At 59.2% G+C, this 24,033-nt stretch overlaps 1 protein-coding gene and 2 long non-coding RNA genes across 6 annotated transcripts; 1 reads left to right on the top strand and 2 right to left on the bottom strand.

Annotated features, from left to right (window-relative positions):
- The first annotated feature begins 5,943 nt into the window (after positions 1–5,943).
- On the top strand, positions 5,944–17,711 carry EDN2 (endothelin 2). Of its 2 annotated transcripts, none has more exons than XM_034650338.1 (5): positions 5,944–6,291; positions 12,729–12,885; positions 14,343–14,465; positions 15,394–15,492; positions 17,030–17,711. In XM_034650338.1, exons 1-5 carry the CDS (start codon positions 6,132–6,134, stop codon positions 17,121–17,123), a joined length of 633 nt encoding a protein of 210 aa, XP_034506229.1. In that variant the 5' UTR covers positions 5,944–6,131; the 3' UTR covers positions 17,124–17,711. The 2 variants fall into 2 exon arrangements, with proteins under 2 accessions (XP_034506229.1, XP_002925909.2); XM_002925863.4 differs by lacking the exon at positions 5,944–6,291 and adding an exon at positions 11,615–12,368.
- LOC117797904 lies at positions 7,698–12,722 on the bottom strand. 2 transcript variants are annotated; one of them, XR_004622736.1, is made up of 4 exons: positions 12,391–12,722; positions 11,236–11,622; positions 10,461–11,144; positions 7,698–9,281 (listed from the first exon to the last, which is right to left on the bottom strand). It is a non-coding gene; the product is annotated as an uncharacterized LOC117797904 (long non-coding RNA). The 2 variants fall into 2 exon arrangements; XR_004622739.1 differs by having other exon boundaries at positions 7,698–9,109.
- Positions 12,899–17,515, bottom strand: LOC117797920. 2 transcript variants are annotated; one of them, XR_004622745.1, is made up of 3 exons: positions 17,380–17,515; positions 15,373–15,574; positions 12,899–13,214 (listed from the first exon to the last, which is right to left on the bottom strand). It is a non-coding gene; the product is annotated as an uncharacterized LOC117797920 (long non-coding RNA). The 2 variants fall into 2 exon arrangements; XR_004622743.1 differs by lacking the exon at positions 12,899–13,214 and adding an exon at positions 14,377–14,508.
- Positions 17,712–24,033: the final 6,322 nt, after the last annotated feature.

Below are 24,033 nucleotides of genomic sequence, written 5' to 3'. Positions count from 1 at the left end.
CGGCGGCGGGGAGCGCGGGGCGGGGAGCCGGCGGCGCTCGGCCCCCGGCCCAGGATTATCCCAAAACAGGCAAGAGAGCGAGCGCCGGCGGGGATGCCCGCGGTCGCCGCGGTGGCCGGGAGGGCCAGGCAGGGGCCGCCGCGTGCGGGTCGGGGGTGGCGGGCCGGGGTGGATCCCGGCCCGAGGGCACTACTTCTCTTTGAGCCTCGGTTTCCCCTTCTGCCAGAGGGGGAGGCGCAGGGCACGGTCGTCAGCACTTGGTACGAGCTGTTTCTTACACCAACCCCAGGAGAAACGTGTAATATTACCGCCGTTTTACAAGCGGGGAGGGAGGCCAGGGCACTGATTCCCGCCCGAGGGAGGGGCAGAGCTAGGGTTTGAGCCCAGGTGGTAAGCTTCCGGAATCTGTCTGCAGACCCTGTAGGCTGAAGGATGCGGCGTCTGGCGCACGAGGGGGGTCGTCCCTGCACCCTGGCCCTCTTGGGGTTGCAGCCAGGCCCCTCAATTCGCTAAACCTCCGTTCCTTCGCCTCTCAAGTGGGTGACTGCGGAAGGGCGCCCTCCAGGGGCTGTCCGGAAAATGACAAGTGAGAATCCAAGTGCGACCCGTGCGAGATAAGGTGGATTTGACTGTACAGGTGTTCCTCAGCGATGCCGGGCGGTCCGCTGGGCCAACACCAGAGGACAGAGAGGAGCCAGGCTAAGCCCGGGGACACCTTCCAGGCAGGGCCACACCGGGGTGGGCCTCCAAAGGGCAACCAGGCGGCCGGAGAGCACTGAGCTCCCTGTGACCCTTGGGAAAATATTGGAGGCAGTGGAAGGGTCCTTGCCGTGGTCCCTCTGCCAGCCTGGCCTCTTTCCCTATTGCAGCCTGATTTCAAAGAAGGTGGAGCTCTGTGGAACCGTGGGGTGTTCAGGTCAGAGGCTTGCCCTGGGTTTACAGGAAAGAGGTGGCCAGCAGGTGGCCTTTGCTCTCCCCAGGCTGTGGTGTCACCCACCTGGGGTTCATCTGAGAGTCAGGGAAGGCCCTGGAAGGAAATCCCAGACAACCCCAAGCCAGCACTGGTTTGGGTCCCACTGCATGCGCCTCCACGGCATAGATGTGAACTGACTCCACTTTGAGCTCAGGGGAAGGTCCACTCCCGGCCGGACATGCAAGGCCTATGGGCTGGCCTCCAAGCTCCTCTTCCATCACTGAGTCTGTCCCACTGCTCCCTGCAGCTCCTAGGACAAGCCATGCCTTTTCGGGCCCACCAGCCTGCGCCCATGCCACTTCCTCTACCACCTGGAGTGCTTTCTCCGCCTTCACAGCCTAGCTCGAATGTCTCTTCTGCTGGAAAGCCCTCCTGACCCTGCTGAGAGAGGCAGGCACTCACTCCTCGGGGGTCCTGGGGCTCTGTGACTCTCTGTCCCTTTCGACCAGCCCAGAGCCAGACACAGAGCACAGTGGTCCTTGGGCCCAGAGCCTTGACCCCAGGTCCTCCACGCTCCTAGGTCCCTATCCCAGGCAGGTACTGGCTCTCTTTCCCCGGATTTCAGGGGGGCCAGAGACCCAAAGACCCAGCCCGGGTCTGACGCAGAACCGGCTCAGCATGCTTGCTGTGCGGCAGCAGAAGGCACAGCCCTGGGGCCTGGGGACCCTCCTCTTCTGATCCCGGCTCTGGGACCTTGGGCAGCTTATGCAGGCCCTGCCCTGCCTGCTTCCTAGGCCTGTTTGGAAGATCATTTGAAGGAAAGCGGAGAGAATGCTTGGCACGTGGGCACAGCTCCCCACACAGCTGTCATTATCACCGGGTCATTATGACGGACCTGCCTTGTGCCCGAGGCTTGGGTGCCGAGGCTGGGCGGCAGGCGGCGATGAACTCAGCAGCAGCCCCAGCCCCTGGCTGACTCAGGCTGAGAAGGCACCGGGCGAAGCGGCTGCTTTATGGTCAGCCTGAGCCAGCCCAGCTCTGACCCTCCCCTCCCCACTCCAGGATTCACCCAAGTCCGAGGCCGTTCTGGGCCGCTTATCTAGGGAGATAAAGGCCCCCTCACCCCGGACGATAGATCTGTTCAGCTGGCTTCCATGTGACCTTGGCACCCCTCGCCCTCTCTGGATCAGCCTTGGGGTGTGCTGGCGGGGGGCAGGCAGTGGCTTCACAAAGCTCCCAGGCGTGCCTTCCAGGCAGGCGTGGTTGTGGGGAGAGGGGCTCCCTCACTGCTTCTGGGCCCTGAGGAAGCCGTCCTGCTCTCTTGCTCCTCAGTGTCCGGCCCGAGGTGGTGGTGGGAGATTCCAGCAGCCCTGTGACATCATCCTTCTGAGAGCCTGGGCTTATGATTATGTGTGACACTTGGGGAAACTGAGGTGCAGAGATCAGAAAGCCTCTACCCCAAGCCACATAGCCAACAGCCAGGACGGCGGCGTGTGGGTCTGCCAGCGTGGTCAGAGCCCATTTGCGATAGCCCTCCGTGTCCTGTGCGCTCCTGGCTGGTGCTGGCTGCGTTCCTCCCTCTCCGCCCCCAGGACACCAGCTGTGGGCAAGGGCGGGGACGGGAACCGCTTAGGAGGTCCTCACATGAATGCGTAGGACAGAAGAGGTAGTCAGAGCTCAGAGAGCTGGAATTGCTCGGCCCAGGTCACACAGCAGAAGAGACAGAGGCAGATTCTGTGCCTGCACCCCTGCTCTGTGCCCTACGCCAGCCACGTCCCAGGTCGGTCAGGGTTTCAGGGTTCCTGAAGGTGAGGAGCCTGAGGCTGAGAGCAGTGAAGGAATGGCTTGCACGAGGTCACACAGCCATTGAAATCGCCAACGCCAGGCCTCAGGGAGCCTGCAGGGAGACCCTCTGGTCTCACAGACACCCCCTGGCTATGGGTGGCCGAAGAGGGTGTGTGCCCGTCCTGCCAGGGTGGGCCCACCAGGCCTGCCTGGGCCCGAGGCTCCGTGCCAGGCTCACATGAAAGCGTGAGGTCATTGGCCATCCCAGCTCCCTGTCCCATCTCGCTGCTGTGACTCAGCCCTGCCGTACCCAGACCTCCTCCTTCAGGGGACCCCAACAATGGCCTAGCCTGGCCCAGGCTGCCCCCACTCCCTGCCCGCCCGCTCAGGGCCTCCCACCCTGAGTCACCGCTCACCTCACCACCCAGCACACCGCTCACCACATAAACAGCCTACTCCTCTCCCCCAAGCTCCCAGAGCTCCCACCGCTAAAGGCCCAACGGCCAGGCTGAGCAACGGTTTCCTGCTGCCCTTAGTCTCAGGCCCTGAGGCTGACCCCCAGGACCGGCTTCTGGGGACTCTCTGGCCCTGACAGGAAAATTTGGAATTGAGGTGAAGAGCTCAGACCAAGGCCTCAGACTGACCTGGATTCAAATCTCAGCTCCTCCCCTGTTAGAATGGGTGACCTTGGACAAGATGCCTCAGGTTCCCCATCTGGAAAGGGAAGACACTCCCTTAACAAGCTGCCTGTCATGCCGATTCCGTATGGCTTTGCAGATACGAGGACGGTGCTGAGGCGTGCGGGCTGTGAGGCAGGCACATCTCAATTTCAATGGCTGTGTGACCTTGTGCAAGGCCCTCCTTCACAGCTCTCAGCCTCAGGCTCCTCACCTGTAAAATGGGAATCATAAAAAGAATACCCCCTGCCGTGGTGATGAACTGTGCCAACATATGTAGAGGGTCTGTGCGTCCTCTGACACCTGGAACCAGACGTGGCTACATGTTTACATGCGTGAATGGTGCCCATGATTCCTCTTAAAGTGTCAGCTACGTAATAAGCCAGGAGGGTTTCGGTGGATGGTGGGGAGATGGAGAGTACGTGGTCCTTGGTGCTCCTCCAGGGAAGGACGGCCCGGACACCGTAGCTCCAGACTGCCCTTTGTAGGCTGGGCGCCATACTTCCCTGGGTGGATCCAGAAGGCTGTCTGAAGAGGTCTTTCGGGGCTGCAGCTGACCCCACACTCTACAGCCTCCAGGGTACCCACAGAAAACCTCCTTTCATGGAGGATGGTCAGACCGAAGAAAGGGCTTGCTTGCGGCCACCCAGCTGAAAGCTGAGCCCAAGCCTGCCACTCGATGCCCCCCTTCCCAGCCCCCACCCTGGACCCAGGACGCCCTCACCTGCCAATGCCAGAGACAGCACTCGGAGGGTCACAGAGTTCATGTGCCCACTGGAAGCTCTTGGGAGCCCTGCTGGGAGCCCAGTTTCCCAAACTCCTTTGGCAATGGGGTCCCACCTGCTACCAGTGTTTTCCTTGGAACATACTACAGGAAACCCTGGGCCGGGCTACATCAACCCATGAGGCTTTTGTCTTTATCTCATCCGATGATGCTCAGAAGGCAACACCCCACGTGGTGGACCCCCAAGTGGGGACCCAGTGAGCCTGGGCTGAGGCCGGAGAAGGAAGAGAGGACCCAGGAGAGAACATCCCCGACTTCTCCATTCCCAATTCAACAAGTCCTTATGGAGCATCTGGTCGGGACAAGGGGACAGAGGCTGGGGAGGTCGCATAGGAGGAGAAGGGCAGAGGGAAGAGAAACGTCACCGACCCTGGGGTCCAACAGACCTGAGCTTGAACCCCTGACCATTACAGGTCAAGCTCTCCAAGCCCTCCGAGTCTAAAGCCTCGTCTGAAAATGGAGGCACTGACAGAGCCCAGAGGGTTCTGTGGTCAGCATTCAGTGAGAACGAGAATGTGACTCTTCTCTGTAATTCGGTGTGGTCAGTAACGGATGCCACGGACAGAGCCCTTTCTCACCGAACCCTCCCCACAGCCACAACACTATGATGACACCCGTTTACAGATGAAGAGACTGGGGCTCAAAGAAAGAGGGGAAGGGCACCTGTCGTGAGAGGTGGCCTCTGATACAAATGTGGCTCGGCTGACACGGGCGGCAGAGCCCTTAGCCATGGCCCGCCCTCGGAGGCACAGTAAGGCCTAGCCAGGGACGTCAAGCCTCACAAGGCTGTCGATGAGAACCATGCAGGTGTTCAGAGGATGATTTTATCTCATATCTTAGAAGGATTTGGGAAGGCTTCCTGGAGGAGGTAACATTCATGGGGGGCTTTAAGGATGGCCAGAATAAATCAGGTAAGACTGGAAGGAGGCTGGGAGGCCCCAGCTTGCACAGAGGCAAGGAGGCAAGAACGTCTGTGGTGTATCCCGGCAATGACAAGCCCTGTGGTGTGGGGGGCTAAAGCTTTGGGCACCAGGTCAGCACTGGTGGGATGAAGAACGAAGGATAGCTCAGGGTCGGACCCCCCGCAGGTCGGACGCCAGGGTGGCCATCTGGGCTTGGCGAGTTGCTTCAGCCTGACGCCAGGCTGGGTCCTGGCTGCACACTTCCCGCTGAAGCCTGGTTTTCATAGGAAGGCAGCGTTGGCCCAAATCTGCATGCACTTCTTGTCTGGTGCGGCATCGCATGGTGTGCCAGAGCAAATGGGGGTGAGTGGAGCAATGGGGGGGGCAGGTGCTCTTGGAGGGACTATGTGACCCAGAGTAGTAGAGGGGCCACTCATGGAGGATCTGGCCCGTGGCATGCACATAGCACAATTTCTAGCAATACCCCTGACTCCAGTACACACACACACACACACACACACACACACACCTCTCCTTTCCAGGAGCATCTCTATACCGACAAGCCCACACGCACCTTACAGACTGGGATGAAAAAGGGAGGATAGAGGCCAACTGACAGAGCCCTCCTGTGCCAGGCAACAGGCCACACCTGCCATTGGCTCTGCCACAAAGCCTCCCAGTAGCCGTGAGGTGGGATTTTTCTTCTTGGATGCCTTTGACGGATGTGGCCTCTGACACTCGGGAAGGTTAAACTCTGGTGTGCCCTAGGTCACCTGGCCAGTGAGCAAGAGAACCAGCCTCAGACTGTCCAGCCCCTGCTGTAACCCGGCACGGTGCTAAGCACTTGTCCATAGGGGATTGGGGGCAGAGTGGGGGGGGGGGGGAGGGGGTTTCAAGCCTGAGTCACAGGGCTTTGAAGCTGACAGCTGGATCTGCCAAGCCACAGAGGTTCCAGGGGTGGGCTGGCCCCTGACTCACCCCCACACCCCGAGCCAGCCCCAGGCAAAGGCTTCAGCTCCTGACCGCCCTCTTGCCTGCCAGAGCCCAGCTGTGCCTCTCCTGGGTCATTCATGGCTCAGGATTCCCAGGAGCTGGGCAGGAAGACCAAGGCCTTTAGGCAAGGAGGTATCCCGGCACACCTCTGCTCAGGAATTTCAGCCTGGAATCACAGTGGGAACCCAAGCTTTGCCTGCCTGCCTGCTGGGCACCAAACTAACCCTGACGATACAGGTACCAGGCACTTATTTTAGCTGACATTTAATTCTAGAACCAAGGACTGTACTTTTGGTGGCCTGACCTCCTGGAGGCTCACCCCTTTCCGGAGGGGAAATGCGTCCTGGTGGGGCACTGGGTGTGCCTTGGAAAACCTGGGTTCTAGGCAAAAGAGTGGGTGTGACTCTGAAAATCCGCCAGCGGCAAGTCCTGGCCAGTGGTGGTGGTGCGATGGGGGAGAAGGTCCAAATGCAGGGGCTCAGGTCTCAGAGAGAACAGAGTCCAGGCAGTCTGGGTTTCCAGATCCAGGCCTGGCAGGATGACCTCTGGCAGGATGTCCCTCTCCCTGGAACTTGGCTTCCTCATCTAGGTATAGGCCAAGGGTCCTTCCATCTTTGGATGCTTGTCTGATTTTTTTCCTTAAATAAGTATCTCAAATCTTCATCATCAGAACATTTTAAAGACGGTACCGGGCAGGAAAAGGGACCTAGATCTCCCTCATCAGAAAGATGTTTATGCAAAAACAGGTTTTGTCTGGTGGGACAAAGCCATGTCGCTCCATGTCCCTGCAGTGTTGAGCATAAACCAACAGAGCGCGGGCCTGCGGTCATCCCCGGGGTGGGGATTTCAGAGAAGACCATGCCTCGGTGAGCTCATCGGCTCAGTGACGAGATGCACCGCTCCCCAGGAAATAACCAGATATTTGCAGCCCAAGTGTAATGTGCTATTCAAAGGTTTTCAAGGCTTGACCCTTCTAATTTCTCCAACCACATCTGTTACAAAAGAGGTGGATAAATGGGAGACTGGTGGTGTAGATGTATGGATGGAAGGATAAATGAAAGGTTAGATGATGGATGGATGGGTGATAGATGGATGGGTGGATGCATGGATGGGTGGATGGGTGGATGGATAGTTGGATGGATGGATAGATGGATGGACAGATGGCTGGATGGATGAAAGGAACATTAGATATACATGATTTGGTTGTTGAAAGAAAGTTCCAACCTTGCCTCTTATTCATTGTGTGACTCTAAGTAAATCACTTCCTTATCTATAAAATGAGAGTCTTATCTGGAAAGACCTCATCTGTAAAGTGCAAATTATGAGCCGAGCCTGCCTCCCAGGTCTGTTGTGGGTGTCCTGTGGAAGAAGAACAGACTGTCCGTGTCTACCTAACAGCTGTGACAAGGCCTGCGACTGACCTTGTGGGCATGGGCTCTGTGCTGTGTTTTTACTACGGGGTGAGGGCCCCCACAGACACAGTGGGAGGCTACTTCCCTTTGGGGGTGCCCACTCTCCCAGTCGGCGTAGGGTTCTCTGCGTTTCCAGGGAGGACAACCCCTGGAGGAGATTGCTGCAGGCGAGCCCCCTGTGGGCTGGAGAGCCAGGAAAGCACATTGAGAGCACACCAAGTTCAGGGTCAGGGCTTTGACATTCAGCAGATCCGCTTCATAACCTTGGCTCGGCCACTTGCTAGCTGTCTGCATTGGGCAAGTCGTGAGCCTCCGTTTCCTCATTTATAAAGTGGGGACTAATTCCAGTACCCACCTCTTAGTTGTATTGTGTCCATCGATGGAGATAAGGCATGTGAATTAGTTAGCACAATATATTAAATACTCAGTGAGTGTGTGTTTACCCCACACCCCTGAAAGGCCATTTGGGGAATTGGGCCCTTAGCACTTTGGAGGGAACTCAAAAACTGGGAGTGCAGAGATTTTCATCCTGGATGCTGAGTCCCTGAGTTGGCTTCCTTCTTTCGGAAAGTCCAGCAGGACTCCCATGGCCTCTTGACGAGGGTGCCTTGACAGAACGATGTCTACTTTCAGCTGGAATTCCAGCAGTTCCGTGGGCCTCGCTGACCCTGGCCGGATTACCCCCAGATTAATAACAAAGAGGGCCCATGAATTATTCTTTTACAAGTACGGTTTATATGGGAGATATAAATCTCTCGGAATGGGCTGAGGCAGAGGGAGGGGGAGAACCGGCAAGGGTTGTCCTCCCAGGGAAGCCGTGGACACCAGGGCAGCTGGTCCTGCAGGGCCGAGGCTGCCGTTGCGGAGACCCAGCGTGGGGTTGGAGGTGTGGGTGGTGGCAGGCCCTGCTGGCTCAGGGTGAGCTCTGGCTGATGGCAGGAGGCCCAGACCACCCACCAGAAAGAGGCCCTGAGGCTGAGTGGCCCCAGGCCTGAATGGGGGCAGCCCAGACCTGCAGCTCTGGGGACAAATGATGATGGGAATGTCCGAATCTCTTCAGTCCCTAAATCCCCAACCCAGGCTGGCTTTGGGGCCAAACCCTCCCCAGCCCCTCACGCCCTGCCAACTCCGGACATCAACACCCCCCGGCCCGGCCAGCCCCATCTTGCCAGCTACTCGCTCTGCTAAGCCGCCCACATGGTATGTGCTTCAACCAAGACACTGTGTCCCTTCCACTGGGGCTGCAAGCAGAACTTCCTGAAACCTGGTGGGCCCAGGCTGGTGGCAACAGGGAGGCAACTGGTTTCCCAGAAGGGAGAGAGCAGAGGGTCCCAAGCAGGGAGCAAGAGGTTGCAGGCCTGTCTTGGGGAGCTCTAAACTTGGGTCCGGTTGGTTCTGAGTGCCTGAGGCTTTCAGAGCTGAGAGCACCCTTCTCGGTCAATGGGAACGCGGAAAAGCTTTTCAGGGAAGCCAAGGAAGGGGAAGGACTTGTCCAAGGCCACACAGTGTGCATAGCAGAGCTGGGACAAAGCTTGGTAGTCCTGCAACCACGCCAGGCACCTGCTCCAGCCCCATAGCCAGACGTTTCATCGTCACTCCTGAGCACCCTCGGTCCCACGCAGTGGCTTCAGCTGCTGGACAGGCTAAGATATTTACTCTTAGTGCAGAGGGCAGAGAGGGAGCTTTGGGGGTGCAGGGGAAGAGGGCCAACCCTGTCGCAGTGCCCTGGCCTTCCTGCCGGCGGGTCCTTCCTGGTGGCCCTTCCCATACAGACCCAGGGGCTCCACGTGGACCCCTGGCAGCTTCACGGCTGTCCTGGAAAGAGTAGGGCTGGACTAGGAGCCAAGAGGACATGTCTGGCTCCATCACCGTCTTGAGCAAGTTGCTCCTTCTCTAGGGCCTCCGTTATCCCATCCAGCAAATGGGAGTGGAGACTGGAGAGAATTTCTAGAGGGCAGTTTCTGGCACAGTGTCTCACCCAGAAATATGCCAACCTGCCCTCCCCGCAAATCTCTCCTTGGAATGGGCCAAGGCCAAGCCTAAGTAGGGCAAATTATTTTGTGTGCAAAACGATTCCCTCCAAATCCTAACAAGGGGCCCTTCGATGAATCCCTGTCCCTTAACCTGCATGCAGCCTTTGGAACCCGGTGGGGGGTAACAGGGCCAGGTGGGGATGGGGCAGTGAGCAGGGCAGCTGGCCGGGGCCATTGATGGGAGCCGGAGCGGTAGGGTTGAGGGCCTTGCAGCTGGGCCAGCCAGGAGGGGCAGAGAGTGACCGTCAGGGCCAGGCTAGCGAGCTCTGGGGCTGGTGCTGGCTATTTTTAACTCAGCTTAATTTTCTCTACCTGGAAACCAAGTCTTGCTGGTGGGGATAGCCCTGTTCCGGGAAGACTTTCACCCCCTAGGACCTGGGCTTGCTCAGGTTCCGGGGCCAGGCTTCTCCATTTCACAGGAGCCCTGTTTGCTGCGCACAGGGAAGGAGGGGACCTGGAGCCAGGCGCAGCTCCCAACACTGACCCTGCAAGGCCCGGGCGGCGGCCCCTGCCCTGTCGTCATCCTCCTTTCACACCAGAGAGGGATCCTGTCTCCTGGTCTGTTTAATTCTTCTATTATGTTTCCCAGACTTGAGCCTCGGGTTCCCTATTGTCCTGAGCGGTATTTTGCATTTGTGTAAAGATTAGACGTGGTAGACCCTTCGCTCTCCTTCCAAATGGTCTTTCTCTTTTACTTTCTCAAATCCGAGTTCTTTCTCTGGCACTAGGCTCTGCTTCCTTGTCCTCCCTCTCTCCCTACCTGTCTTCATCTGCCTCCCTGTTTGTTTCACTCCCACCCGGACCCCCTCCTGCTCCCCGCTCACCTACTGGTTCCTCTTTCTTCTCTTCATGGTTCAGTAGTTTGAATTCTCTTTCCCCCCCTTCCCCCACCCTGACCCTGCTTGATTCCGTATTTATATTCTCCGGGAGGCTAATAGAAATGACTAGGAGTATTGCTCACCTCATTCCAGAAATACTCTTCTAAATTCTTAGAGAGGCATCTTGGCGGGAGGGCAGTGAGAACTGAGAGGGGAGTCTCTGGTTTTTGCTGGAGGGACCAATGTCCAAGTCCCAGGGCCAGCCCCGCATCCACCAGCTGTGTGACCTCGGCCCAGCCAGGCTCGTCTCTGAGTCTCCCGGGCAGTAGGAGAGCTGCTCTCCAGCTCCTGACAGCTGCCTCCCGGGGCCACGAGGGAGAGGAGCTGAAAATGCTCTGAGCGCACAGTAGGTGCTCAGAAAGGTTTGTTCCTGCTTCCACTGCAACCCGAGGCAGCCTGGGGGAAGGAAGACCACGCCGCTGGTTATCTCTGTCCACGAGCTCTGGCCCTCGGTACCGGGATGGCACGCACACAGCCCTACCCACATGCACGCTCTAGTCACGCCCTGGGAAGAAGCAGGCTTGCCTGTCTCTCCGTGGTCATCTGTTTCCCCCTTCATAAATGTCTGATGACAAGATCGCTGCTGACCGCAGGAAACTAAAAACTGAGCAGCCTGGGTTCCTAGGGACGTAATTTCCACAGGTCAAAGCCAGACATGAATTCACGCCTTCTCTCCTCCCTCGGAGAGCGCTCACTCAGAGGGCTCCTACTGTGTGCAGGGCCAGCTCCAGGCCTCGCCTTCTCTGGAGCTCTGCACCTCGAGATTGCTGGGGAGATAAGCCCGGAGTCATGAGTCAGGCAGGCAGGAGAGCAAGGCTCTGGCAGTTCCGAGAAATGAGAGGGCTTTTCCTCTTCTACCTGGAGACAGGGTCCCTGAAAGACCTGACGGGAGGTGGACTCTGAGCCAGGCCTGGGCAGGAACAGAGGGCGACTGCTGGTTCCACAAGCTGCTTAGCTCAGCACACGTGCGTCCCCACTCTCTCCAGCAGGGCCCAGCTTCCAGCTAGCAGAGAGGCAGGAGTGGAATGCTCCCCCACCCACCCAGGGTGCAACCCCACCTCCGCTCTCCCCTCCCACTCCCCCCCACCCCCCTGCACTGCCTTGCCTTTTTCAAAGAGAGTAGCCACGGAGGTGAGCCAAGCGCCCTGTCATGTCCAAAGGCGGGAGATCGTTCAAGGGGTGCGTTGTGTGTGTGCCCACAGGGGCAATAGGTTCTGGAAGGAACCAGAACGCCTGTCCCAGGCCCTGCGAGGAGGGATGGGGAAGGAGGGGAGGGGGCACTTCCTGGGTGAGGTAGGCATGAGGCAGCTCCAGACCCGTCAGCAGTCAGGGGTGAGCTGTGTCCTTCACTGAGGGAAGCTGGCCCAGAGAGGGCTCTGATTTGCCCAAGGCCACCCAGCCTTGAGCACCCCCTTTCCCCTCCCACACAATAGAAGGGGCATCCTCAGCCTGGCTGGCAGTGGGCAGGCGGGATGGCAGGGTCTCCTCCAAGGAGAAGGAGGGTTTTGCTCATGGATCTCCCCCTTCCAACTCTTAGCTCTGGGCAAGAGCCAGGGAGCAGCCGCATGGAGAGTGAAGAAGGGGGGTCAGGACACGTTGGGGATGACTTGAGGCAGCGCAGCAGCACCGGGAGGGGACCCTGGGGACTGCAGTGCAGAGGGACGAGTGGGGCCTTCCCTCCCGCCTCCACCCTCCTCTGCCACCGCCCCCCCTCACCAGCGCACCGGGGGAGGCGCACCCCGACGGAGGCGGTGTCATCGCTCTCCTGTGAGCGGGGCAGGGCTGGATGGGCAGGGGCGGGGCCGTGACTGGTGTTATAAGAAGCGGCCAGGGCACTGAGGCAATGAGCTCTCGGCTCGGCTTGGCAGCAGGACTGGCAACAGGCACGCGCCCTCCTCTGGTCCAGCCTGTGCGCTCCACCGCCGCTATGGTCGCCGTGCCCACTGCCTGGTGCTCCCTCGCTCTGGCCCTGCTCCTGGCCCTGCATGAAGGTGAGCCGCCCCCCAGCCTCACCGGCTACGGCAGCCGCCCCCGCCGGGTCTGCTTGTAGGTGGCTCCCTCCCCAGGGCACGGTACTCGCCAGTCTGCTGGGGGCCTTCCGGGGTGGGAGCCGCGCGGCGGTGGCCACTCCAGGGAGCTCTGCAAGTACAGAGGTGCTGCAGGCACGGGACAGCGCCAGCCCTTCCCGCTGGGGCTGCTGGGGCTTCCCCGGGCTGGCCTGGAGCTCCTGAGCGATGAGAAAGCCAACTTCCTCGATTATGCAAGAGGAGGAGCCCGGCAGGTCCCCTATCCCGGCTGTGCCAGGCACCCTGACCCACCTCTCCAGCTCTCTCTCCTGCTTGTGCACGCAGGCAAGGGCCAGGTGGCTGCTGCCCCGGAGCCCCCGGCGCCCTCACCCCGGGCCCGAGGCTCCCCCCTGCGGCCCCGACGTTGCTCCTGCAGCTCCTGGCTCGACAAGGAATGCGTCTACTTCTGCCACCTGGACATCATCTGGGTGAACACCCCCGGGTGAGCTCCCGCGGGATCCAGGCGGGGCCGCTGGAACCGGGGCAGGGGATGGGGAATCTCTCGCGGAGTACAGCTCTCCCTGGGTCTCCAGACAGGATGGCTGAGCTCACAATGCGAAGAGTTACCGGTTATTGTTCCGGCTCCCACGTGGGGGCTGCCTCAGTAATGCGGGAGTAGCTCAAGAGAATTCTCACAGCAGCCTGCTATTGGCCCCATTCTCCAGATCAGGGCACTGAGGCCCAGAGAGGTCGGGTGCCTTCCCCAAGGTTACGCGGGAGGGAGTCAGTGGTAGGGGGAAGCCCACGGATGCTATGCTGCCTCTGCGTGACCTGCCAAGAATCAGACGATTAATGACAGCGCCCAGGCCTTGACTGTGCCAGGCGCTATGCCAAGCCCCGCTTGTCCCCGATCAGCTCGCGAATCGCCCATCCTCCCCGTGAGGCAGGCGCTGCTGCTGTCCCCAATGACAAGATGAGAGACCTGGCCTGTGTCACCTGGCAGCGCTGGGGTGGGAGCCAGTGCCGTCTGTTCTGTCTGCACCCGCGCTGCCTCCGGGCCACTGCATACTTCGAGTTGAAGTTTCTCTGTGTCTTTGTGTGTTTTTTTCCCTTCCCCAAATTGCAAAAGGCAAGGGAAGCCCTGCACGTAAGCGTGTGTGGAGCTAATCCGCATCCAAACACTCGCTCGGGGCGGGAGCCCTGCCAGTCCCTGCGTGCTGGGTCTACCTGCAGTCATTACGACTTCAACCACGTTGTCTAAAATTAGCTCCGGTACCCGAAGGTGCTGGTCCGACCGGCGCAGGGCCCCTGCCCTGCCCCCAGCCTGCCTTGGCCGGACTTGGGATCTGAAATCAATCCCACCTGATCTCACACACACACATGCACACACCAGCATTCGCACAGACTGTTTTTAAGTCAAGCGCTAAGACACATTTATCACCCCTCCAGGCAAGGGGTGACCAGGTGAGGGCAGCTTAGCTGTGAGCCGGTGTGTTTACTTCTGTGAGATGGCATTTCCTCCCCTCCTCCAGGGGGACTGGCCTGGCCCTCTCCATCAGCTCAAGTTCCTGTCTGGGAGAGAGGGGAGGGGCTGGGAGGACTCCCCACTTTCCGACTTAGGGAGGGAGCACTGTTCCAGCCCCTCCTCTCCGTGCTGGGAGGCTTACTGAGCAGGGCCCCCCCCCCCCCCCCGTGTGGGAGCAAGCAGAGGCCCAGAAAGGGGAGGGACCTTGTCCAGGACCACCTGGCGGCCAGGGAGGGGCCTGTGCCGGGGCTTCCTTAGGTCAGGGACTGGTAACATTCTGCTTCCACCCTGGTGGCATGGGTGGCCGTCCCAGTGTGCACCGTGGACAGTCTCTGCTTGCCAGTGGTCAGAGTTTATCTAATCCTCTCTCCCTCTCCCTCTCCCCTTCTCTCTCTCCACCCTACACCACTACCTTGCTGGCTGCCTGCCCACAGACAGACAGCTCCTTACGGCCTGGGAAACCCGCCAAGACGCCGGCGCCGCTCCCTGCCAAAGCGCTGTGAATGCTCCAGTGGTGGGGACCCCGCCTGCGCCACCTTCTGCCATCAAAGGTCCTGGTAAGTGGGCACCCAGCCTGCAGGGGCCGGGAGAGCAGGGTGTCTGGAAGACCAGCAGAGGAGCACAGTGGTGAATGGTGGGGGAGCAGGGTCCTGGGAGCCCGTAGGCTGCCCCGGGCCTATGGGCCGTGTCCCTTTCTGTGGAGAGCTGGTCACCCCACGTCCCTCCCACTGCCCAGCTCTGGGGGCTTCTGAGAGCATCCCACCTTCACTCCGGGCGGGAGGGGCTGTCCCCAAGTGACAGCAGAAGGAGCTCAGGCCCAGAGAGGGGACAGGACTTGTCCTGTTGGGGCACACAGCTAGTCAGAGGCGAGCTGGGCCTTCAGCCCCCGTCTGTCTGCCCGGGGGCCCTGGGCTTTGGGGCTTTCTTGGTGGAGAAGTAGCATGTGGACTCGGGGGGCCACGGCACTACCCCAAGTCGGTCACAGCCTTGCTGGGGGCTGGAGGGCCGTGGGTGGGGAGCTCTGCCCAGTCTCGTAACCTCTGGGCCTCAGTGTCCCCACCTGTACAAGGAATGGGGGACTTGCTGCTTCGCTTGTCCGCTTGGAGCATTTGGGGAAAGCAGAACCTGGCTGCACAGTCCCAAACCTGCCATTCCTCTGATGATCTATGAGAAGCTCCTCCTCTGAGACTCGAGCTGTGGCTCCACCCCTGCCTCAGTTTCCCCTGCAAGGGACTGTGCGCAGCTGCAGGTGGCTGGATTCTGGGAAGGCCAGGCACCCAGCTGCCTTTTTCTGAGGCTAAGAACGCATTCCCGGCAGCTCGGTTTTCCTCAGCCCCCACCCCGCCTGGGAAAGGAAGGATGCCAGGTGCACAGGGGTGGAAATGGATCTGCTTGGGGTGGGGGTGGGGGGGCCCTGGGCCCACAGCCAGGTGTTCGCAGGGCCCTGGACAGCCCCTCACTTACGTCCTAATACTGTTCATTCAGGGCCGAAGCTGTGGTAGTCCCAGGCGGCGGGTCCCCCGCAGATGTGTTCCAGGTTGGCCAGACATGGGCATCCGCAGGAGAGCTCCTCCGGCAGCTGAGGTAAGGGGTGCCTGCCCTGGCCGAGCGCCTCCTGTATGCCTTGCTCATCACCCTCGTTCTCCATGGAAGGCAGGACTGGGTCCTTAGTGGGCAGCCAAGGGAACTGAGGCTCAGAGAGGTAAAGGCGCTTGCCCAAGCTCCCAGCAGTCCGTGGCAGGCCTCTGGCAGGCTCCAGAGCCGGGGGCCTTAGCTGCTGAGCTCTTTGTCCCCACCAGGCCTGGAGGTTGACTTTCTTAGCAGGGGGCTGAGGGATTGCGATTGTGGAAGGCCCTCAGGTGTTCCTTCCGTGGTGAGCATCTCCTGGGCGCTGGGTCCAGAGTGGTCGATCTAGCCTGTCCCCTCCTCCCTTGTCCCACACCGGATCCCCTTCCTGGCAGCCTCAGCATGGCTCAGCGAGAGGCATGGCACACAGGACGTGCCCACGAATGTCCGTCCGACCAAACGGACTTGAGAATAAAGCGCCCACATCCGGCCGTGCAGCCAAGTGGCCAAAGGGGCAGCTTCTGAGCCAAGACTGGCCAATTTGAACCCCCGCTCTGCCACAAACAGGCCTTGGTGACCTTGAGCTTATCCTTTCACTTCTCTGTGCTCAGGTTCCCATTTTGAGCCAGGGACATCAGTGCAAGCCATCTCTCGGGGTTGTTGAGAGGTGGACGGTGGTGGAGCGCCTCAGGCAGGGCCTGGCACTCGGTGGGAGTCTGGGGGTGTTAACTATTCAGACCTCCCTGCCTGAGGCTCCCCGGAGCTGGCCAGTGCTGGCCCCAGCACGGCCCCTCGGGGGCCGCCATCTCTGTGGGGAGGCTGAAACATAGGAGACAGGGCAGGACACTGGGCTAGAGAAGACCCAGCATATACCTGCGAACTGTCTGAGGATAAGACTTTGCAAGTGCACGGCACCTCGCGGTGGGTGAAGAACTTGCTTTGCCAGCCCATGCTCCCCTGTTTATTTTACAGACTAAGAAAGAGGCTCAGAGAGGTTGCCACACTTGCCTCAGTTCCCATAGCTGGGAACTGCAGCCAGCCTCCCAGCTCCAGGCTAGAACCCTTGCAGCCAGGACAAGACCACTGGGATGAAGCCGGAGTTCCTACCAGGGTCTCATCCCAGTTCAAAGGGTAGCTAGGACCCATATTTGTCTGGGTTGAACCACCTTGAGCTGGACCTTGAAGAATGGGAATTTTAGTCAATGGAATTTGGGTGAGGGGAGATGAACAGCCTAGAAGGAAGGGCAGGAGCAAAGGTGTGGAAATGGGAAGGCAGGTCACGGGAGATACGCTGTTCTTGGCCCTCCTGCCATTCCGGCAGCCTTGACATTGAACATCACCTTCGTCGAAGTCCCTGTGGGCCGAGGAGCATCTAGGCCTGCTCTGGCCTGTCCTTGGTGTGCAGACTTTGTTTTCAGGGTGAGCTGTGTCTGCCCTCCGACCCCAGGGCGGCTGTGATGTAGGGGGCCCAGGTCCTATCCCTGCTGCCTGTCCTGGGGAACTCTTGGGCAGCCCCTGTCTCCTGAGATGCTAAATGGACCCTTCTTGATTCCAGGGAAATTTCTGCCACCAAGATCCGCTTTGCCAGGCGACAGCAGGCGGTAGTGAGGGAGCTGAGGCCCACACACCCCAGGCGGAGGAAGAGATAGCGTTGGTTGCTGAGGAACGCCAGGATGGAGGCTGCATGGAGCTGCGAGGAGAGGGGCAGCCCAGGGCCAGGGGCCCCACCTGCGGGGTGGCACAAGCTCTGGCCTCCTCCCGCGGGTGAGGGGGCTCCCCCCAAGGCAGCGCGTGTCCTCAGCCCGGCCAGGAAAGCCTTCAGCCCCCAGGCTGCGGAGCGGCATCTCCCACCGGCCCCGGGCCCCACCGCACCGCCGGAAGGAACCGCATGAGGAACGTACTTACCCGGAGGCCACGTCCTGAGAGGGTTCCTGTCTGTTGGCTACAAACCAGGATTGACACGCAGTGGGGGACACTCACACCGAAGCCAGCCCTGGAGCCTGGACGGGGCGGGTGTCCTGGGCGGCCCCCGTCCGTCCCCTCCAGCTGTCTTTCCCCAGAGTCCTCCCACCCTCATGTCCTTGGGACACTCCTGGTGAGAACGGCCTGCTCTGTTTCACCTGTCTGTATATAACTTATTTGCTCTAAGAACTTTGAGAACTCCGGTTATTTATTTTAATGTATTTTTTTAGACTCAATTATTTACCTGCGAACTTGTGTTTGTAATAAACGATGGAACGGTACTCTGGTATTCTGTCTTGGCTGAAGCGGGGGGGGGGGCGGCACCTCTCAGGAAGGGGCTGCTCGCAAGTTAGGGGGACACAGGAAGGAGAGACAAAGGGTCTGGGCCAGGTGGCCGGAGCCCTGGGTTCCACTCCCCGTGCCCTTGCTGGACACCTCTAGCTGTTAACCCAGCCTCTCCAGGCTTTTGCCTATCACGTGCCTGGACAGCCGTTTGCCGCTCTGACACCCAGGATTCCGGGACCTGTGTTCCCATCAGGCCAGTCACCTGTGGCCAGGCCTTTCCCAAGAGCATGTTTGGAAGGAACCGAGACCCAGTTCTGCTCCAGCAGCCCTCACCAGGAACTGTCGTGAGGCCCAGAGTCGATCTGTCCCGTGAGGGCCGGGGCCAGATGGGTCCCGAGACTGTGCGCAGCCCGAGGGGCCGGTGGCGGGTGCTACCACGGCGCTACAGCCTGGCCCTGGCTGGCCCCTGGCCTCGGCCCCCGCTGGTGAACAAGAAGGGAGCTTTGACCAAAGAAGCCCGAGGCTCTAGCACTGGGTCGACGGATCCTGCCAAGGCCCAGGAAGCAGCCCCCGGAGTTCCAGGGGTGAGCAGCAGTCCCGAGCACCCCCGCTGGCAGCTGCCCCGACCCCTGGCCTCCGTGTCCGCCAAGTCCTCCTGCGACAAGCTGTTCCCTCTTCTCGGGCTGGCCTGGCTGGGAGCGGCAGGGGCCTGAGCGGCGACGGCAAGGTCACCGTTTACACAGGGCTCTAACCCTGCCTTGTCCGCGAAGCCAGCCCTCACCCCTCATGGAAGAGTGACACGCCACACGTATTGAAATCCTCGTGTATACTTGCCCTTGACTGATATTAACTCATTTTCTCCATCTCAACAACCCTGTGACGTAGGGACTTTTATTACCTCCATTTTAATGATGAGGAAATTGGTGCACAGAGAAGGCAATATACTTGCCCAAGGTCACACAGTGAGTAAGTGGTGGCATCAGGATTTGAACCTAGAGTCTATAGTCCATAGGGATGTATGGATGCATGTATTTAATAAATATTATTGGTTGAATTCGTGGATCACCACTGCAGCATGACCTGGGATAAATCTCTTTCTCTTCCTGGGCCTCAGTTGTTTTGTTTTGTTTGTTTTTTTAATCTATAAAATGGGAAACAATAGTCTCTGGCAGGACAGGTATGAACATAAACTAGACTGCCGGGCTGAGCCCTGGGCCTGATAAGAGGCAGAGGCTGCTTGTCGGGCCATCGAAAGTGATTCTGTAATGAGCAGGACAGCCCCCTCGCTGAAGGACCTGAGGCGGGGCGGCTGGGGTCAAGAGGAGTGGTCAGAATAAGACTCCTGGATGAAGGGGCTGCTCTCACAGCCTCCAGAGATGAGTAAGACTCAAACAGGAAGAAACTGGAGAAGGAATTCCACACGGAACAGAGAGGATGACAGTATGGTAGCAAGAGGGACAGAGGCGGTTCCTGTGGAGGACCCTGCGTGGCTGGAGCACGGGGAGGGAAGAGCGGCAGGACATGACACCAGCGAGACCTTCCCTCCTGGACCACTAACAGGCCATGAGTCACAGGGGACCTGCTCAGAGCTGGACTTTGGAGCTATGCCACCAGAGGGCTGCACAGGGCAGGAGTGGACAGGGAAGCAAGTTCACCCCCAGCCCTCAGGGGTCCTCAGTGCATTCTGGGTGGTGAGGGTTGGAGTAAGGGGGGCCCAGGGTCAGGACACGCCTCTCCAATCTCAGCAGAGCCTCACGCCAGGGAACTCTCACTCCCTGGCAGCCCTGCATCCCATGCAAAACGTCCCTGCCCCTGGGAACCCCAAATCCATAGCCAGTGGCCAGGCTGGGCAGCTGAGTAGAGCAACCCCAGGACCGCAGCTGTGGGGGAGGCCTGGCAGAGGGAGGACGAGAGCCCGGTTGAGGGTGTGTCAGAGGCCCAGGGAGGCAGACATTCAGTGCCCTTGGCACAGGTCCCCGCAGCCCTGGCCAGAGTTCAGAGATCAGAGACCCAAATGATTAAGTCACAGAGATGATTAAAGGGAGGGGGCGAGGCCCAGGAGGCAGGTGTACGCAAGGTGACAGTGCAGTTTTTCGGATCCTTATTCCCGGCAAGTGGGGGGCCTCCAGCTCGGACCCTGCACTTTTGGGGGACCTACTCTGGCCTCCCTCGTTCACCTCTGTCTCCACAGGGCAAGAAGTTTGCAGGGCCGAGGGGTCATGTGTGCCCCAAGTCTGTGCCTGCTACTAAGCCCAGTGCAGCTAGCAGGGGGCCCCAGAAACAGGGCGGCAGGTGGGACAGGGGGTGTGGAAGGAGCAGAGGGAAATCTGGGCGGAGCAGCTGCCGAGTCAAACAAACCCCGGGGAGCAAGGCGTCAGCACTTTAGGAAGCTGGTCTGGAGTTCATAGGACAAAATCTCCCTTTTTCCTGCCTTTTGCTGCCTTTCCCATAAATACTTACCTGGCTTTGTCCAGGCTTTGTGAGTCAAATGTATGTGCCTTTGGAACACCAGGCAGGGATAGGCCAGAAGGGGGCACAGGATGACCCGGACTGACTCAGGTTACCGCACAGATGGGAGCCGAGGCAGAGGGGAGCGTGGTCCCGCGTCCCCGTCTGGGGCCAGGCAGCCCGATGCGCAGCCAGGCTGCAGACGGGGCCCCTGGGTCCTCGGGCGGCTCTCCCCACACAGTTTAGAAAAGTTGTTGGCTCATGAATAACTGCCTTTCCAGAGACTCTTGTGAGCAAGACAGACTCAGCTCCCGGCCGCAGAGGCCAAGAGGAGAGCCCTCCAAACAAAACACTCCGAAATATGAAGATAAAAATAATGGCTAGCATGTACTGAGCACTCACAAAACACTTCTTGCACACCAATTTCTTGGTTCCTTACAGCAACCGACACAGCAGGTTCCAGCATGACTATTCCCATTGCCGTGGAAGACGCAGCTGTGAGGTCACGTAACTCGCTCAAAGTCACACAGCTAGCATGTGGCCGAGCTGGGATTGAAACCCCAAGCTCTACACTTCCAGGCCTCACTGCCTCTCTGAGAGGACATCCGCACGGCGATGGAGTCCCTGGGGTGGGGGAACCCAGGGTGGCTTCCTGAAGGAGGTGACATTGAGGCCAAGCTCAAGGGAGTCAATTAAGTGAAGGAAGAGAGTAGACAAGAGTATCCCGGGGAGATGGGCCAGCAGAGGTGAAGTATGGGTGTGGAAGGGAGCCATTCTCAGCCCCTTTCAGGGGGCAAAAGAAGCAGCGAGCCTGGCGAAGTTTGGAGAGGGGGAGGCAGGAATGGACAGGGCCCTCCTGAGCCCCAGGTCAGGCCAGAGCGTCTGACGAGGGAGGAGGGGCTCCAAGCAGGGAGAGCTACGGCAGCTGTCCCTCCCCATCACAGCCTCAGACAATGTCTCCCAGGAGAATGTTCCCAGCCCTGACATGCCCTCCACTTGTGCTTCTTGCCTTTGGATCAAAGCACACTTTCTCCACTCAAGGGTCTCACGGGCTGGCAGGGAAGACAGGCGAGGCAAAGCGAAGGGACAAGAGGGAGAGAGTTTGGAGGATGGGTAGGGTTTGCACACTCTGGAACCAGAGAAAGGGCATCGCAGCGAGGGGAAGGGCGTGAGGCGTGTCTGGCCAGAGCTTGGAAGGATCTGGAGAGAGGCAGCCGGCCTGATCAGCAGGGGCCAGGCTCAGAACGGCGTCTCATGCCAGGAATTTGAGCTTGAGTGATGGGCACCAGCGAAGGTGGCTAAGCAGGGGAGAGCCAGGGCAGGAGCTGGCCTTGGGCTGCTGGCTTGTCATTGTCCCCTCCCCAGCCACGGCTTCCAGCTCACCAGGGCCCTCCCAGCCCCTCTCAGGGGAGAGCAGAGTGCGGGCCTCACCTCGGCCTGCCAGGGACCTGAGCCAAGAGCCCTCAGCAGCTCGGAAGGGGGCCGTGTGCAGGCCCGCCCCAGGAGCCCTGGAAGAGGAATGCGGCCTAATTAATTCTCCGAAGCGAAGCTCGGAGGGCCTCGCCTTGTGGGAGCAGCTGCCAGGACAGGCCTGCCAGGCCGCCGCTGGCCCAGCCTGTCGATCACTCAGTGCTGGAGAGAGTGAGGGGGACGGCAGGCAGGGAGCTGGGAGACAGGGGTTCAGGGGGCTAGCCCCTTGCCTCCAGGCACACTTGTCCTCCGACCCCTTCAGAGCTAAAAATACAACGATGGCAGCAGCCAGTAGGCCTCAAGGGCTCACGGTGCAGAGCCCCTGTGCCAAGCAGCTTGTAGGCGCGCCCACCCAAGCCTCGCAAGGACCAGCGAGGTGGGGGCTGTTATCTCCATCTTGCTGATGGGCTACCTGAGGCTCAGAGAGGCCAACTTTCCGGGGCTCCTGGGGGGTGCAGTCGTTGGGCGTCTGCCTTCGGCTCAGGGTGTGATCCCGGCATTCTGGGATCGAGCCCCGCATCAGGCTCCTCTTCTGGGAGCCTGCTCCTTCCTCTCCCACTCCCCCTGCTTGTGTTCCCTCTCTCGCTGGCTCTCTCTCTCTCTCTGTCAAATAAATAAATAAATAAAATCTTTAAAAAAAAGAGAGAGAGAGAGGCCAACTTTCCTGTCCAGGACCACGCGTTCAGAAAGCACAGGCAGAGAAAGAGGGATTTGGACTCAGGCAGTCTGGCTCTCATGAGCACGTGGTCATAACCACCGCGCTGGGCCAGCTCAGCAGGGGAAATTGAGGCCCCAGGGAGCTAGGATTCTGTTCCCAAGGACAGCTGACTAAAAAGGGGTCCAGGATAGTAAAGGGAATGAGGACCTGCCCAAGGAAAGGCCACGCCCCTGGCCTCTGCTCTGGTTGCTTCCTCCAGAGGTTTCCCGTGGGCTTTTCCCAGGGATGCGGGGCTCACGGCTCCAGGCAGGCGGGGCGGGCAGAAGAGATCCTGTCTCCCTAGCATCTCCAGCCGTGCGGTCCCAGGTCTGCCGCCTGGGCCCTGTCCCAGAGGCCCTGTGACAGCACCTGCGGCTGGGCCGCACGCCCTGACACTCCTCCCAGGGACCCTATTCCCCACACGGCGGGGACGTGGAGGCCAAGGGCGGCTCAGGGGGTGAGAGAGGGGCTGGACCAGGGCCTTACTGCTATAAAGTGGCAGAGCCAGGACGGGCACCCATACCGGCCGGAAGCAGACTAGACGGACGGCAGAGAGGCCACGTTGCGTCCCACCTCCGAGTCCCTGTTTCCTCATCTGCCGTGCAGGGGTGAGAGGGCGGGTGCACGGGCTTATCCAGGGGCCCCTTAGTAATGGCTCGCACTCACAGCACTCCATGTGTCGGGCACTGTGCTAAGTACTTTATTTAATTTTAAAATTTTATTCATAAGTACATAATATATCATCTCCGGCTGTGCCGTAACGTGTTACCTCATAGGTGTCTGTTTAAGTTTGTCCAATTGCTCACCAGTAAAACAGTACTGTGTGCTACGTTTGTACATAAATTTTATATTCATTCCTAATTCTTTTTTGCTACGTCTTTTTTTATTGAGACATAATTCACACACCATAAAATTCACTCCCTTGAAGAGTACACTTCAGTGGGTTTTAGTAGATTCACAAAGTTGTACAACCCATCACCACCGTCTAGTTCCAGAACCTTTTTATCTCCCCAGAAAGAAATAGCCTTTGGCAGTCATTCCCCACATCCCGGTCCCCCCAGCTTCCGGAAATGACTGATCTACTTTCTGTCCCCGTGGATTTTCCTACTCTGGACATTTCATATAGATAAAATCAGACACTCTATGTGGCCTTCTGTGTCTTCTTTCTCTTAGCATCGGGGCTTCAAGGTCCCTCCATGGCATGGTGCGTCTCCGTATTTCATTCCTTTCCGTGACGGAACGATATGCCGTGGAAGGGACGGATTACGTTTGGTTTATCCATTCATCCTCTGACGGGCATTCGGGTTGTTTCTGCTTTCGGGGCTAAGCACTTTCTACCCCGCAACAACCCTATGGGGAGGTGCAATTATGTCACCCTATAGAGACAAAGAGACTGAGTGTCCCTTCCCAGGTCACCTAGCTAGCGAGCAGCAGGGCATTGGCTCGGGAGTCTGAGTTTGGGAGGATGGCTTCAGCCATCGGGCAGTACTGCCTCCTCCGTCAGATAAGACAGTGGAGGCCAGCGCCCACGGTAAACTGCACTGGACATGGCATCCATTGGGCCCTGAGCGAAGGGTGGCATTTCTCACCAGTGTTTCCGAAGGTGGCAGAGCCAGGGTCTGCCAAGCAAGGCCACGAGGTAGAACAGGGACATCAGAACACCCAGTGATAAAAAAATCGCTCTCTTGGCACCCAGG

Source organism: Ailuropoda melanoleuca, chromosome 2 (genome assembly GCF_002007445.2).
Source record: "Ailuropoda melanoleuca isolate Jingjing chromosome 2, ASM200744v2, whole genome shotgun sequence".
Classification (NCBI taxonomy): Eukaryota; Metazoa; Chordata; class Mammalia; order Carnivora; family Ursidae; genus Ailuropoda; species Ailuropoda melanoleuca.
This window is presented reverse-complemented; position numbering and strand designations above follow the sequence as displayed.

What these genes read in the sequence shown, in the direction of transcription:
- EDN2 (XM_002925863.4), top strand. Translation starts at nt 12,164, where the DNA reads ATGGGCAGGGGCGGGGCCGTGACTGGTGTTATAAGAAGCGGCCAGGGC. An exon ending in ATCTGGGTGAACACCCCCGG is followed by an intron (nt 12,886 to 14,342) that starts GTGAGCTCCCGC and finishes GCCTGCCCACAG; the next exon opens with ACAGACAGCTCCTTACGGCC. An exon ending in GAGCTCCTCCGGCAGCTGAG is followed by an intron (nt 15,493 to 17,029) that starts GTAAGGGGTGCC and finishes TCTTGATTCCAG; the next exon opens with GGAAATTTCTGCCACCAAGA.